Raw genomic sequence first — 13895 nt, 5'->3', positions numbered from 1 at the left:
TACCCACTTGTCATATAATTCAAAAAATAATGGTAATTCCCCACTCCAATATTCAGCAAATAAATAAATGTGTTGATGTAACCAATACCTAAATCATCAGTCCCCTCACTTCGTATTCTTAAATTCCAGCAAAAAATGTGTCCCCTTGGGTCTGGAAAGGCAGATCTTAATACTGGATCTTCGGAAATCAATTATTCTATGGACAATAAATTTAAAAAGGGAAAAAGCATATAAACCCACAATATCCCCATTTTTTTCACCTTCGAGTGGGGGGCGACCCTTGCCGTTTTAGTATCACATTTCATATCTTCTATGTTTGCATTCCACAAATGCTTGCATTTTTCAAATCCTTTGTGCCCATTTTTTCTTGGGTTGAGCGTGGCGAATAAGTTCTCGACCGAATAGAAGTAATGCTCTAATTTGCCACATCCGAGAAATTTCTCCATCATCGCAAAATGTTCTTCTTCTTCTTCTTCTTTAGTTGGAGCTCTGAGAACCTAATTTAAGTGCACTTAAATTTCCCAATATTTTAGGCATATTCTTTCAACGAAGTTTTCCTGGGCTCACTTTTGATCATTCCCAAGACTACTGTGTCCATGCCATTCGTTTTTGGCCAAAAAAAAGTGAATAAACATGCATAATGCAACAAATAGCAAAATCAGTAAACATGATTAACCAAAAAACATAATCATCGGCATATCAGTGACACCACCAGCAACGTTATTATATCGTTATTATATTGCCAGTAATATAATCAAAACATCCAAAAAAATAAGAGGAATGATCCACACACACACATGCATCGTTTTAATCGGTGGGGTTATCGTTTTCCCAGATATACCATAATGCAACAAGGAGTAATTAGTGACATAGTGTCGACTGATTAATTGGGCGGTGTTGGGAATTAAGATCTCATCTTGATGGGTTGCTTCCCAGGAAGGAACAGGGGAGCTAGGTAGCTAGTCACTGCAGGTTCACATGATGAAAAGAAGCAGTTTCAGGTCAAAAAAAAGAAAGAAAGCAGCGTCTTCCAAACCCTACGTGGTGAAACCCCAGGAGCAAACCCTAGAACAACCCCCACCCTACATCTATCTATTTTCTCAATTTGACCCACCAATATATTTGATCCAAATCTCCCTACACCCATACTTTAATCATCTGCAAAGCGTACCCTCAAGCTAGGTTGATTCAATCATTTACCCATGCCATAGGTAAAAAATACTCCTCCGATCCTAAATATAAGACTCTTATACACTAGGACTAGAAGAGTAAGATCTTTTTTTTTAAAAAAAAAAAATGAATGTTAATTACCCTAGGTGATAAAAATAAGAACCTCATAGGATTTGAATTTAAATTTCATTACTCATTTGAACCACAAAATCAATATAATTAATATTTTCTTATCAATCTGTCCATTCTTTTAAGGCATGAAGGCTTCAATGGAAAGTTGCGCCTTATATAAACAATTAGTGCCGGTAGCTTAAAAAAAAGGGAAATCTAACCAATCTCTACTCTTTGTAGGATATCATTTGAACTGGAAGCATTTATATTGGAATCTCTGAAAAATTGAGTCATGCACTATTTTCCAACACTAACCTTTAGCATCCATCTCCTTAACTATCTTGTTCTCATAATTTTAATTTGATTTGATTGTAACTCAATTAATGAATTTCAACTCATTTCAACTCAACATTTATAATTTTAAATTTCCATTTCTATAGTTTTGGTGTTCATTCTCAATTCCCTTATCTGGTGACACATTTTGGACCCTGGCCGTAAAAGAAAACGACAGCCTGGTCAACAAATGTGAATTAATAACAATTCCTGACTTTGAAAAAAATGTCATAAATGATCAATTCAAACAATTAGGAATAAGACGTTTAACTTTTAGATATAATTTTCAGTTGCAATTGAAACTCCTGCTTATAACCATCCGAGTAAATCGATATTTTCATCATATTAGCTCCTAGAAAAATTTGTCGGAGGCAAGTGGTTGGTAATTCAGTTTTTTGATACATAAGGATTATTCCTGAAATACAATTGGGCTCATTAATAACCCAGCAAACCAGCTTTAAAAGAAAGGCCCTACAAAAGCCCAGACTAAAAACACACCAAAATCATCATCTTCGCCGATCTCCCTCCTCCCTCCCTCGCATCACAGTATCACACAAACTCACGGCAGTATACATATCAACGACAATCTTAGCCACACACACACAAACAAAATGAATTAGCGTAATCGTCAACCTCGGAAGAAATAAGACGAATTCCCCAAATCAGAGCCCTCCGGCTCCTTATCTGGCGCCGGTGGCATTGTGCTGAACATCGGGCTATGCACGTAGTCAACCGAATCAAAACCCATGTACGAGCTCGATCCCCCGCTTGTTTCCGTCACGGTGCTCTGCTCCGAGTACCCAAATTCGTTACCGTAAAACTCATTGCCCATTTCGTATCCCGCGGAGCTCGTAATATCTGGCGGCAAAGGAGGAAGCTCTGTGTTACTATCATCATACAGTTGTTGGAAATGTGTTAGGTTGTGGCCCTCCGTCGCTGCAACTTGATGTTGTGGATAATTATAAGCCCCGGATGAAGGTGAAGACCAAGCATTACTATCCGCAAACGCTATGAAACTGTCGGAGAGGTTGCATTCGGAGAGTTGAGGATTCGGGTAGGACTGTTGGGTGAGCGAATTTTGGTCGAAGAAAGACGAGAAGTCGTGGTTCTCGTGGGTTTGTTCATCGGGGGAGATAATGGAGGTGACAGAAGAACCAGGGGGGGTATCGGAGTAGACGAAGTTGGTTCGGGCACGTGAGCCTCGCATGGACCGAGCTGCCCTGTCGTAGGCCAGCGCGGCTTCTTCAGCAGTGTCGAAGGTGCCAAGCCAATGCCTCTCTTTGGTGGAAGGGTCTCGGATCTCCGCCGCGTATCTTCCCCATGGCCTCCTCCGAACACCCAGGTACCTCCCTCCCCATGCCGTTTCATGTTTCTGCTCTTGTGTTGTTGCCATTTCTGCAGCTGTGCTTGTTGTCGCCGTTTGGTTCTTTTTGGCCTTGGATGACGACGACGAAAATGGGTTCATCATGTGCTCGATGAATTACGTAAGTGAGATGAGTTGTCTTGTACGTGGAAGAACAAAATAACCAAGTTTATAATAGAGGGAAGTGGGGGCAGGAGACACAACTCAGAAGTATGCGAGTAACTATTAAAAGCAATATTATTTGGAAGAAGAGAAGTTAAGAGAGCTGAAGAGTGATCAATATGGCATGCATGACTCTTGCTCTTTCCCTCCTCTTTCTTTTGTTGCTGTGTTGTTTTGTTGTGTGGAGTCAGCATGTGAATCCATGGTTTAAATAAGGGAGATCTAGCTCGGGAAAACTCCCATTAGCCCCCGAACATTTCCGTGAATTGCCATCTATATCCCTCCCATCAAATAGTCCCAACACGTGGCCTCTCTTCTTAGTACTTTATCCGCACATATGTAAGCTTCTGTTGCAGTTATGTCATTATTGAGCAATCCAGTCTATTAGAAAGGAAACTCTTTTCGTGGAAAAAAGTGAAGGGCAGGGCCAGGGGAATAGAATCCATCCCAGGCTCTTAAGGCGTCCAAGCAAACTTACAAAACTCTTAATAAGAAATGAGTTTCAAATGATGAGGGGAAGATGTAGAAGGCGCATTAGTATAATTGAATTAGGGTAGGAAAAGAAAATTATATATGTGGGTGGTATAATTAGACATCTAAATGGCCCATGATAAGCATGTTCTCTTAGATACCCCATTTCATGATTATTCTTCAATCAAAGTTGTGCCTTGTTTTGATTTAGCAAATATTATTTTTAATTACGTGTCCCGTTTTGAATACTCCGTATAGTCCAAAGCTGCTGCATGTGACCTTTCTACCAAAACATGGGATTGTACATGAATGAGGAACTAATCATATAGCCTCCACACACAATCTAAAAAAGATATAGAATTGCTAATTATATATGAGTATCTGAAGTTCTATCTCATGAACTGGATCAGCCAAAAGGAAAAAGTTTTATACGAAGCTCAGCTGCACATTCTAATGATAATTGCAGGTGGGAGAGCTTCATGCTCTTTCCGATGATTATTAGGTCCCATCGAGAGTACTTAGAAGATGAGATCTTTTAGAATAGATTAATTAGATTTATCATTGGTGATTATGTGGGTGCTATGATCAATATACTCTTGATAATATAATTAGGCTCCATGCTTATGCAGCATGCCTTGCCTGCAGAGATTGCTAATGATTTAATAGCGTAAAGCATCTCTCTTCTTCTGGTCACTAAGGAATTGAGTGATCAGGTAGTGCCACTCCCTCAGACACGCACATATGTATGCATGTATGTATCTATGTATGTATGGCTATTCCAAAGTGATACTACATGCTATAAAATATTTAAGAAGTTCAACACTTTTTTCCGGCTGTGATTTCTGTGCCATATTTTTTTATTAATGAGGATCTCTATGATTCAGTTTTGTTGTTTGGGTGTGAAATCGAACTGCCCATTTAAACCGAATTACAATGCAAATTATTGCCCAAATAATGTTTGCCAGTTGGAATATGGTGATCATCAAGAGCTATTATTACACCCGTCTGTGAAAATCTCGCCTCTTTGAATGTAATACGTTACTTCTGAGTTTTGGTAACTTACACTCCTTTCTTTCCTTTTTTCCTTTATAAATTGTCAGTTACAGTTAATTTATCAGGCATTTTTTCCCATCTCAGTATGAAAGCCTATTTTCTCCCCGAGATATTTGAGGCAGCTGAAGGGTTTTGTTTTATGGCCTTCAAACGGAATGATTCTGAGGATGTGAGGAAGAGTCCCCCCCCCCCTCAAAATAAATGAAATGAAACATTCATCCATTATTAGGTTATTGTCCAAGTCTAACTTGTCTTGAACTTTTAGTTATTTATTTAATAATAGGGTATTTAAGGAATATCATTACTCACCCATGTGCACCCAATTTGAGCCATGAAATCAATGATAAGTTCCACATAGTCTTCTCTTCTTTTCATCGAACATCAAAGTTACTTTTTAAGTGTTCATATTTTATTGGTAATATTTCCTTTGATAATTTTGCAAAGGTTGTGGCTATAGTGTATATTATTTCTATTCAATTACGTTTCGAAATATAAAGAGAACCGATTGAGAGGAAGCCATGTTGGGGAGCATGTGAAAAAAAACACATAGGCATGACTTTTTTGAAGAAAACAATGGCTAGGCATTTCTTAATTAGCGACAACTAATTGCAAAATCTGGTAGTGGAACTTTGACCAGATGTCCCTAACAATGTTTTGTATGAATTTGACCAATTTTTCAACCAATACAATGTAAAGGGGGATTAGAAAGTTTGAATAATATTCAATCACGACAAATAATCTGATTACTTTCAGGTCCCATTTCATCCAAGACGATATCGCAGGATCAGGATTTTTGTTGGGAAGGTGCTATTGGCTTTATGTTAGCATTTAGTAAGTACATCTTAATTTCTGATGGTTTCTTAGAAATTTAGTTGTATAGTACAATTAAAAGATTTTGGTCAAATTAAACAAACTCTAGATTTAAAGTATGTGTATCAAAGCGGAATGGCCATTACACACTAATTTAAGACCTTTTCATTAAAGTGGTCCTCCTGAAATGGCAGCATGTTGATGTACAATTTAAACGTACTAAGTTAACGCGATTTGTCCAAAGAAAAAACTGGTGGAAGAACCTACAAAAAAACAAAAAAGATAAGAATGTTTAGGTGAAAACCAAATCATATTTTTAAAAGTGATTTTATAATATATAAAGTAAGTATATGGATAGAGTTTTGTTTTGATTTACGTAAAAATACTTTTTAAAAGTGTTTTTTTGGATAAACCAAACACTCTCTAAGAGAGGAGACAGATGTTAGTTTTACCTTGCTTTTTGCTCACCCAATTTGATACAAAAAATAATTTTTAAGTTAAAGATCCATTGGGATTTGAATTAATTGGGTTTGATACTGTTGATTAATTTAGGTTAAACATACGGTAATGGCTACTTTTGTCTTCTTCAAAGGCTTATAGTTGTGCGTGCATCGAAAGCATCTTACCAGTAGTCCCACATCCAGAAAATAAGAAAGTTATATGGTCAATGATTCTTCATAAAATTAGCTTTAAAACACATTAATCAGCTGTTAACTACGATGGCTATTCAAACTAAAAGTATCATGAAACCGTCAAACATTGCTCACCCTACTTTAAGGTTAGTACTCTTCTAGTAGCTTTATTACAAGGGACTTCCAATGTGTATCATTATAATTAAAAAAAATATATAAATTTTATTAAATTTGTTTTAAAATTTAATAATTTTTAAGTTCACTTCTATTTAATATTCCTCCGAATATAAGACCCTTATACTAGTGTGTATAAGGGTCTTATATTTAAGATCGGAGGAGTATATATATGAATACTCTTCCGGTTCTTAATATAAGACCTATTTAAATAATTTGATTAAATTAAGAAAGTTATATAAGTTACTTAATTATAAGAAATATGATATATTTTTCTTAAATCACCACAATTATTTTTCTTAATATCTCCTCTTCCTTACTCACTTGATTATGGTTGAAGGAGTATCCATAGGGATAATTTAGAAAAAGTTGATAAATACGAAAAATAGATTTTATATTTAGGACCAAAATTAACTTAACAATTAGGTCCTATATTAAGGACTGGAGGAGTAACAATTTATAGGATAATAAATTAAGAATAAGAGTATACATTTGTATAATAAATTTAATGAAGTGACTGATATTAAAGAGAAAAAAATTCTTTCTCGATCTCATAAATAAAATAAAAGGAATAATTCAAAGATATACTCCCTCCATTTTTCATTATAAGACGTTTTTTACTGAATGAGAGAGAGAGAGAGTATGAGTTTGAATCCGAATACTTAAAATTAGCCCAACAATTATTCATACAAATGGAATATTTTTCCCAATGCTACCCTTAGACAAATAATGTCAATATTGGCTCAACATTTTTCATTTCTAAATTTCTAATTCATATATGGTTATCGGATGTAGCGCTAAATTTAAGATGAATAAATCCCTCATATATTTTTGCATTTTAAGTCATCTTTATGTTTGCTGAAGTAGGCTAGTGGGACATACCATCATTTGAGTATCACTTGCATTAGGTAGTTTTCTTACTTAGTGTTGGTCCCAAAAAAAGGTCCTTTTTATGTTTGTTGAAGAGTGAAAATTGAAAGCCTACTTTTGATTGAAAAAGAAGGGAAAAGAAAGACAGGGATCCGTAAAGAAACTATATTTTATGGTATTCTTTGTCTTTCAAGTTTGAATCCCGTACCAATAATAAGCTCATATCTTGACTAGCACAGAATACAGTCACATGGTGTTGCCTTCATGGAGATGAATGCTATGAATTAATGTCAAATTATTAAAATATGGTTTTTGGGACAACATATTTTGGAATAATAACAATAATCATAGTAAGCAATTAATTAAAATAGCAAATTTACATCCGCAACATTTCTTAGGGATTACATCCAAAGTACAGAAGCTGTAGTGTAAGAAGGTAACTGCAAATATTTTTGTTTAGAGTTTCTAAAAATAGTTTCGACTCCTTCTGTCCTTAATATAAGACATGTTTTTCCTGAAACACCATAATCATCTTTTTTAATATCACCCCCTCACTTACATGTTTTTCCTGAAACACCATGATCATCTTTTTTAATATCATCCCCCTCACTTACTTGATTATGATTGAGGGAGTATCCATAAGGGTATTTTAGGAAAAATTGATAAATATGATAAATAGGTCTTATATATATTTAGAACCAAAATTAACTTAACAATTAGGTTCTATATCAAGTACCAGAAGAGTAATTAATTTGGCTTCAAACTGACAAGGTATATCAATCCACATAAGAAGTATAAAAAGAAAACAAGATCATGGAAAAATGTAAACAAAAGTAATGAACAGCGCCTAACACACCAAGGAAACATGGAACACATATTCAAGAATGACACTATCGAGGAGGTTATTGTTCCTTAGGAATTAAGTAAAACACAATAATGGACAAATCCCTTTCATTCTTTTTGTCACTGAGTGGTTACATGGGATCATAGGAGCATCAAATTTCTGGGAAACATCCACCTCTTAGAACATGAATCCATGCTCGTGCGTGTTGGAGCTTGCCTTTTCTTCATGTGCGGCTCTAGTGGGCACCATTTTATGCCCTCTTGTTCGTCAAAAAAGAAAGAAAGAAAGAAACAAGCATTTTAAATATACCTATCTGTGCATATGCATTGGATTTCTGCAACTTGGCAAATCTCAATCTTACCATAAAAGTAGGATTTTTGAGTGAAGTTGTTAGTTTTGTCACTATCATCACGTATATTTTAATCCATGTGGAAGAGAATATTTTCAAGTGTGAAAGTGTGAAACAGTTAATTTGGATATTCTGAATCCTGAAGTGATCATCTCGAGGGGTAGGGACCTGCCTAAAACTACAAGTGAAGCGACCAAGCATGGCTTTCACTGGTCACTATTGTCCAGGTGTTGCCTTGCCGGAATATTTCAATGGGGGTAATGTTTGAAATCAAACCTCTTTAGTCTTTATTATTCTGTTGGAGACCAATTTTCTTTCTTCCTTTTCTTTTTTGGAAAATTAAAAATTTAGGCACTGAAAGGCAGTGATCCCTTTTGTCTCGTGACATTGACGTTTGTTAGCAACTAGACAATTTGATATTCCAAAAACAAAACTTTCCGCTGTCTCGAGTATGTCCTTTGTAACGTTAAGAGGGAAATATGTGATTCTTTTGTATCGTGTTGGCTTCCATTCTTTTAACGCTCTTCATTAATAACTTCCTCATGATAACAAATTTATTTTCTTCGAAAATTATGTAAAACAATCGTTATATTAAACCTTAATTCATCAGTTTAATTTAGTTCATCATACACAGAGAGAGAGAGAGAGAGAGAGAGAGAGAGGAAATACATAAACTCGCTCTAGCCACTAGAGCTGCGAATGAGACCTCAAACATTTTGTATCCAAGGCTTGTTACCAGGCAGCATTGTCAGAGCCCTCTGTGACAGGACCAGATTTGACCAATGTTGCCATTTTATGAGCTTCTTTATGAATGGTCGGGTGGAAAAAAAAGAAAATTTAGGTGATGTTTGCTTTGTGAGCAATTCAGTTTCTCAAGTATTTTAGCGTCAGTATGATAATCTTAAAACTTATGTGCTATAGTGACATGGAAAGATTTTTTTTTTTTCCCAATAACATGTTATAATAAACAAACTGATTCCCAAACACCTGAAAATTTATAATGTCTACAACCCAACCTTCCCCTTAAGTTGAAGTTTCAAGTTGAAATTTCTACCATCATACTTTACATAATCCCATGGAAATAAAGAAAAAGAAGCTAAAATGAAGTGGATGGTCTAGATGTGTTTTTCACCAAGCCTACTTCACCGTCGTTCATTACAGGAACCTACTGCAAAAGGGCACATGCAAGGAAGTTTCAACAACCAAAGTGAATGGCTATGATATCCTTAGCAGCAAGTGGCGGGTGTTTTAGTGACATAGTACGATGTTGAGTAGTTATAGTAGAAGGTCTTATAAACATGTTAGTTGGCACATCTGGTACTTGAATTAAAGAAGGATCCACTTTCTCTTCCTGCTCCTGAAGCTCTCTGTCCTCTGTTATAACTTTCAGAAACTCTTCTAGTGCTTCACACATCCAATCGTACCGGCAGAGTCGAAACGCCTCTCTGACATTTAACTGTAAAAAATGTTTATATACCTTTATTTTACTTCAAATGAGGTAAACACATAAAAATCTTGAGTTTAAAAATACCCTACATCAGTTGAAGCATGCCATGACAAAAAGCAAAAAATTGTTCTATTTGTATGTGTTTGATGTTGAAGTACTTATCAATTTCATGCAGTTACATATGAAAGACTTATTGAGGATATTTGTTTACCCATTGCCGATCACGGTTTTTCTGCTCTGGCCAGGTCTCAAGTTCTTCAGTCACCTCCAAGGCAAACATGTATCCTCTGCAGCCTCCTTCCATGTTGCACAAGTCCTGGCTGCTTTTGCTCCTGAATTCCCACATTCCCAAGGGGTTTTCCTGGAAAAGATGGAAGAGAGCTTGTTAGCAATAGAATATTTCTTAGAAACAATATAATTTCTACTCATGGTGTTCTTGGTTAGTCATCGAAACCAATCTATCTATAGACAGCTTTCAGATGGCAGAATCATTTTTGTTTTCAACAAGAAGAAAAAGAGATACTGGGAATATGCCCTTAATTTCCATTCAGCAGTGTTGACTAATGCAATTTGCATACAAAACAACCACTTTTGATCAAGTTCAATGCAATTCAAATATATAACAGGGGATGCCACAATTTTTCCCATCGGGTCAAACTGAAGTCGAGACACACGTGCATGAAACTACTGTAGAACTGCATAATTCACATGGCATGTCAAACCGCTTGAGAGAATTTTGCGGACAAAAAGGTTAATTCTGAAAATCTGTTTACACAGACAATTTTATATTACTTTTTGAGCTCAAAGTTGCCGTGCATCCAGGATTTTACCGCAATTTCGGCACTAGATGATTCTAGGAAGCACAATTTTGCAAGTTAATGAGGGCTTATCTATAATACAAATACTTCTTTGTTCTATCATATTGTCATCCTACTTATCATGCTTGAACAATTTATGCAGAAACACAAGTCTATATAACTTCATGACCAAGTAGGAAAAAGAACCTACTCTTGGTATTCCTTTCACCCCTGCTTCCTCTAAAGCTTCTCGACAAGCAGCTTCCATGACAGTTTCATCGTCCTCCCATCCTCCCTGCCAAGAGAACAAAGTGAAACTTCATAACATGAAGGAGAACAATGGAACATAGTTCAAACAGTGCAAAACACCTTTTGACTTTTTTTTTTTTTTTAAAGTACCTTTGGAAACACTAGATCATCACGTTTTGGTGAAGTAACCATTAGAACTTCTATTATGTGCTCTGTATGCCCTTTTGATCCCTGATGTCCTTCCTCCATCTATAGGGAATACACCTGTTGTATGGAATTTCTGAATAACGATGGAATGAACCATATGTTTGATAGGATCATCAAATGATGGTCCTTGAAAATCTACTCCCAAGTTTTGACCATATGCAGGATTTGAGATGATAGATCCAACTTATTGTTCTATGGATTGTTCAAAATTATGCATCTTTATTCTAATCATGTGATGTAATGACTATTGTCTTGTACTGTCACGCGGTCTACAGCCTGTTTCGCACTTTTTCCAGCCAAGTAGTTCTATGGATGGTAGAATTAGGAAATGAAAAGAGGGAAGGGGATGTGTTCAAATGTTTTTGTTAACCTTGAGCTCTTTTGTCAAAAAATCCTGCACACCCGTTTTGTCCTTTTTCTTTATGCGAATCAATGCGATTTTCAGGTCAAAAAAAAAAAAAAGCAACCCATCAAGCCTGATAAAGCGAGGAAATATTGGGTTACGATGTTTCGCCCAGAAATTTTTAGCGACTTGTATTGGCAGGTTGGTTGAATTCAAGATCCAATCACTTGCCTCAGTTAATTCCTCAGCTTGGTGATACCTATAGCTGCTGAGAATGTTTGAATTTTATGATCCTCGTGCAGGCCTGGGCTTTAATTCAGTGCTTCATATGGACGCAGAGTACTGGGTGCTTTACTTAAAAAACGATCCTAATCGTTAATTCTCATTAAAACCCGTATGATCACACCACAAAAACATGTAATACTGTAAATCTGTAATATCACTTTCCGAATAAAAGGCACCCAAAAAGGCAATCTCAAATTGTTTTTAAAGAAAAAAAAAGCGAAGGTAAAACACCGAATGCTATATGTTCTGTGAAACAGGAAATCGCAGTTACCTCATAAAAGCCAAAATAGATTACACAATTTAAATTATAGTACTAATACATTTGCGAAGTCAATGATAAGGCCCACAATTTTAACTGAAATGATTGTAATGAAGACATAAGCATATGAAATATGACAAAAATGTTATAATATCAAACGGAGAAGGCAATTATGTAAACTGGTTTCATACCGCCAATTATGTAAAATAGTTTGGCCAACTCTTTAATAAGCATAAACAAAACGGGAAATTTATTATCTACTCGTGTATTCTGCCGCACAGGGGAGAAAAAACAGAGAAGAAGACAAGAGAAAAGACAAATGGAATGGATTTAGCGACGAACGTAAGGTAATAAAAAACCAGAATTGGAAAAATGTGGGAGTAAGAGACAAAAAGAGAAAGGGAGAATTCATGAGGTGAAGAATCCATGGAGCTAAAGAATGAAGAAGAAGGAGTTCTTACCCAGAAACAAGTCGAAAGTTGTCTTCATAACGCTGTCGGTGTCGCCCTGTTCGGGCCACAACAAAAGACATAATACTAATAGCTTCTGGTGATAGCCAAATCCTGAACAACGTGTGTGAAACAAACAACAATAAGACCAAAATTATGAACTAAGGAATAACAAGTTTGTAGACACAAACATGGGTCGTACCCAGTTCAGATTTTGAGGATTCAGAAAAAAGCTGCTTTCACAGGTACAGGAAAACTCTGCAGAAATGAAACGTCTTCCATGATACAAACAGAAAAGGCGATATCTTTGGCTTGAACAGGTTCTAGTTTTCGGATAGAATAATAAAAAGAAAAACTAAGTTAATGAAGCTTTTATGTAGCAGTTGGTTTGTTGTCGGCCTGCAGGAATGAATCGAAGGAAGAAGCAAAAAAGAAAAAAGAAAAAAGAAGAAGCGAGGATTAGAACGAGAAAGAAAGAGACAAGTAAAGAGAGGGATAGAGATTCCAGCGAGACGCAGCAACGGCATGGGGTGTTTATATAGATAGAGACGATGGAGTAACTAAATTCCTGTTTCCAACTTTGAGCTTGTGTTGTCTTTTCTTTTTTTTTTTTTTTTTCTTTTTTTAATTTTTAAATTTTTTTGACATCTTTCTGTTTAAATATTTTTAGAGGTCTTTAGTCTTCAAATTTACTTTCAATTTGATTTTGGTGCTTCAAGTTTCAAACTTTTGATTTAATCCTTCAAGGGATAAAATGGTCAAGATCTTTATTGAATTACAGAAACTAATGACTTAAATGAAAAAAAAACTTGAAAAACCACAACTTATGATTTAAAACTTGAGGGATCAAAGTCAAAATGAAAATAAATTTAAAAAAAAAATTATACCAACCTTATATTTTTAATTAGGTGTGTTTACACTTTTTTAACAAGAATGCAATATTGTAATTCCAAGGAATCAACTGAAAACGGTTAGGGTTACGAAGCCGCGTGTTCATTAACAGGTTATCAAAAAGCTGGTTCCATTGATGAGATGGCAACGTGAGTATTTTAATTAACAACACAATATATATATATATATATATATATATATGCACACGTACGTATGTACTCGTAGGACGAAAAATCAAGAGAAGTACACAGGTATGTGCCTGGACGTGGTTGGAAATTTTTATTATGGACACTTTCATAGTCAATTTGATTATTACTTCCAACAAGATTAGAATAACGGCGAAATTATCTCACTTAACGGCATTTTTAATATTTATTTTTTTAATTTTCATAATATAATAATATGTATGCGTTGGATTATATATATACATATATATATTGATATGATTATCTAATTAAATTAGATTTGAGCATTATCAAACCCAACAAAAAATAACTCTCGTAAAAGATTTTTCTTTATTTATAAAGACTTGAATTCAATATTTTGTACTTGAGCGGCTATGCATTGCTTCTAGTTTTCATTATATTATTAAATTTGCAGTCTCATTCATGTTAAGAAGAAGTGTT

The 13895-nt window shown here is 35.4% G+C and overlaps 2 protein-coding genes across 2 annotated transcripts; both read right to left on the bottom strand.

Annotated features, from left to right (window-relative positions):
* Positions 1 to 1990: 1990 nt before the first annotated feature.
* Positions 1991 to 3297, bottom strand: LOC114719794 (ethylene-responsive transcription factor LEP). Its single transcript, XM_028905326.1, has one exon. The coding sequence runs from the start codon at positions 3080 to 3082 to the stop codon at positions 2243 to 2245; it is 840 nt and encodes a 279-aa protein (XP_028761159.1). The 5' UTR covers positions 3083 to 3297; the 3' UTR covers positions 1991 to 2242.
* Positions 3298 to 9318: 6021 nt separating this feature from the next.
* On the bottom strand, positions 9319 to 12848 carry LOC114719795 (nudix hydrolase 12, mitochondrial-like). Its single transcript, XM_028905328.1, is given in 7 exon segments — positions 9319 to 9798; positions 10001 to 10150; positions 10798 to 10881; positions 10986 to 11051; positions 11054 to 11099; positions 12391 to 12492; positions 12581 to 12848. Coding segments are annotated over 6 exon segments (678 nt in total). The 5' UTR covers positions 12462 to 12492; positions 12581 to 12848; the 3' UTR covers positions 9319 to 9537.
* Between the last annotated feature and the right edge of the window lie 1047 nt (positions 12849 to 13895).

This window comes from Neltuma alba, unplaced genomic scaffold (assembly GCF_004799145.2).
Source record: "Neltuma alba isolate B1F8T4 unplaced genomic scaffold, ASM479914v2 tig00011952_pilon, whole genome shotgun sequence".
Taxonomy (NCBI): domain Eukaryota; kingdom Viridiplantae; phylum Streptophyta; class Magnoliopsida; order Fabales; family Fabaceae; genus Neltuma; species Neltuma alba.
The sequence above is the reverse complement of the archived record's forward strand: the minus strand, read 5'-3'. Positions and strand labels throughout refer to the sequence as shown.

What these genes read in the sequence shown, in the direction of transcription:
- LOC114719794 (XM_028905326.1), bottom strand. Translation starts at nt 3,082, where the DNA reads ATGATGAACCCATTTTCGTCGTCGTCATCCAAGGCCAAAAAGAACCAA.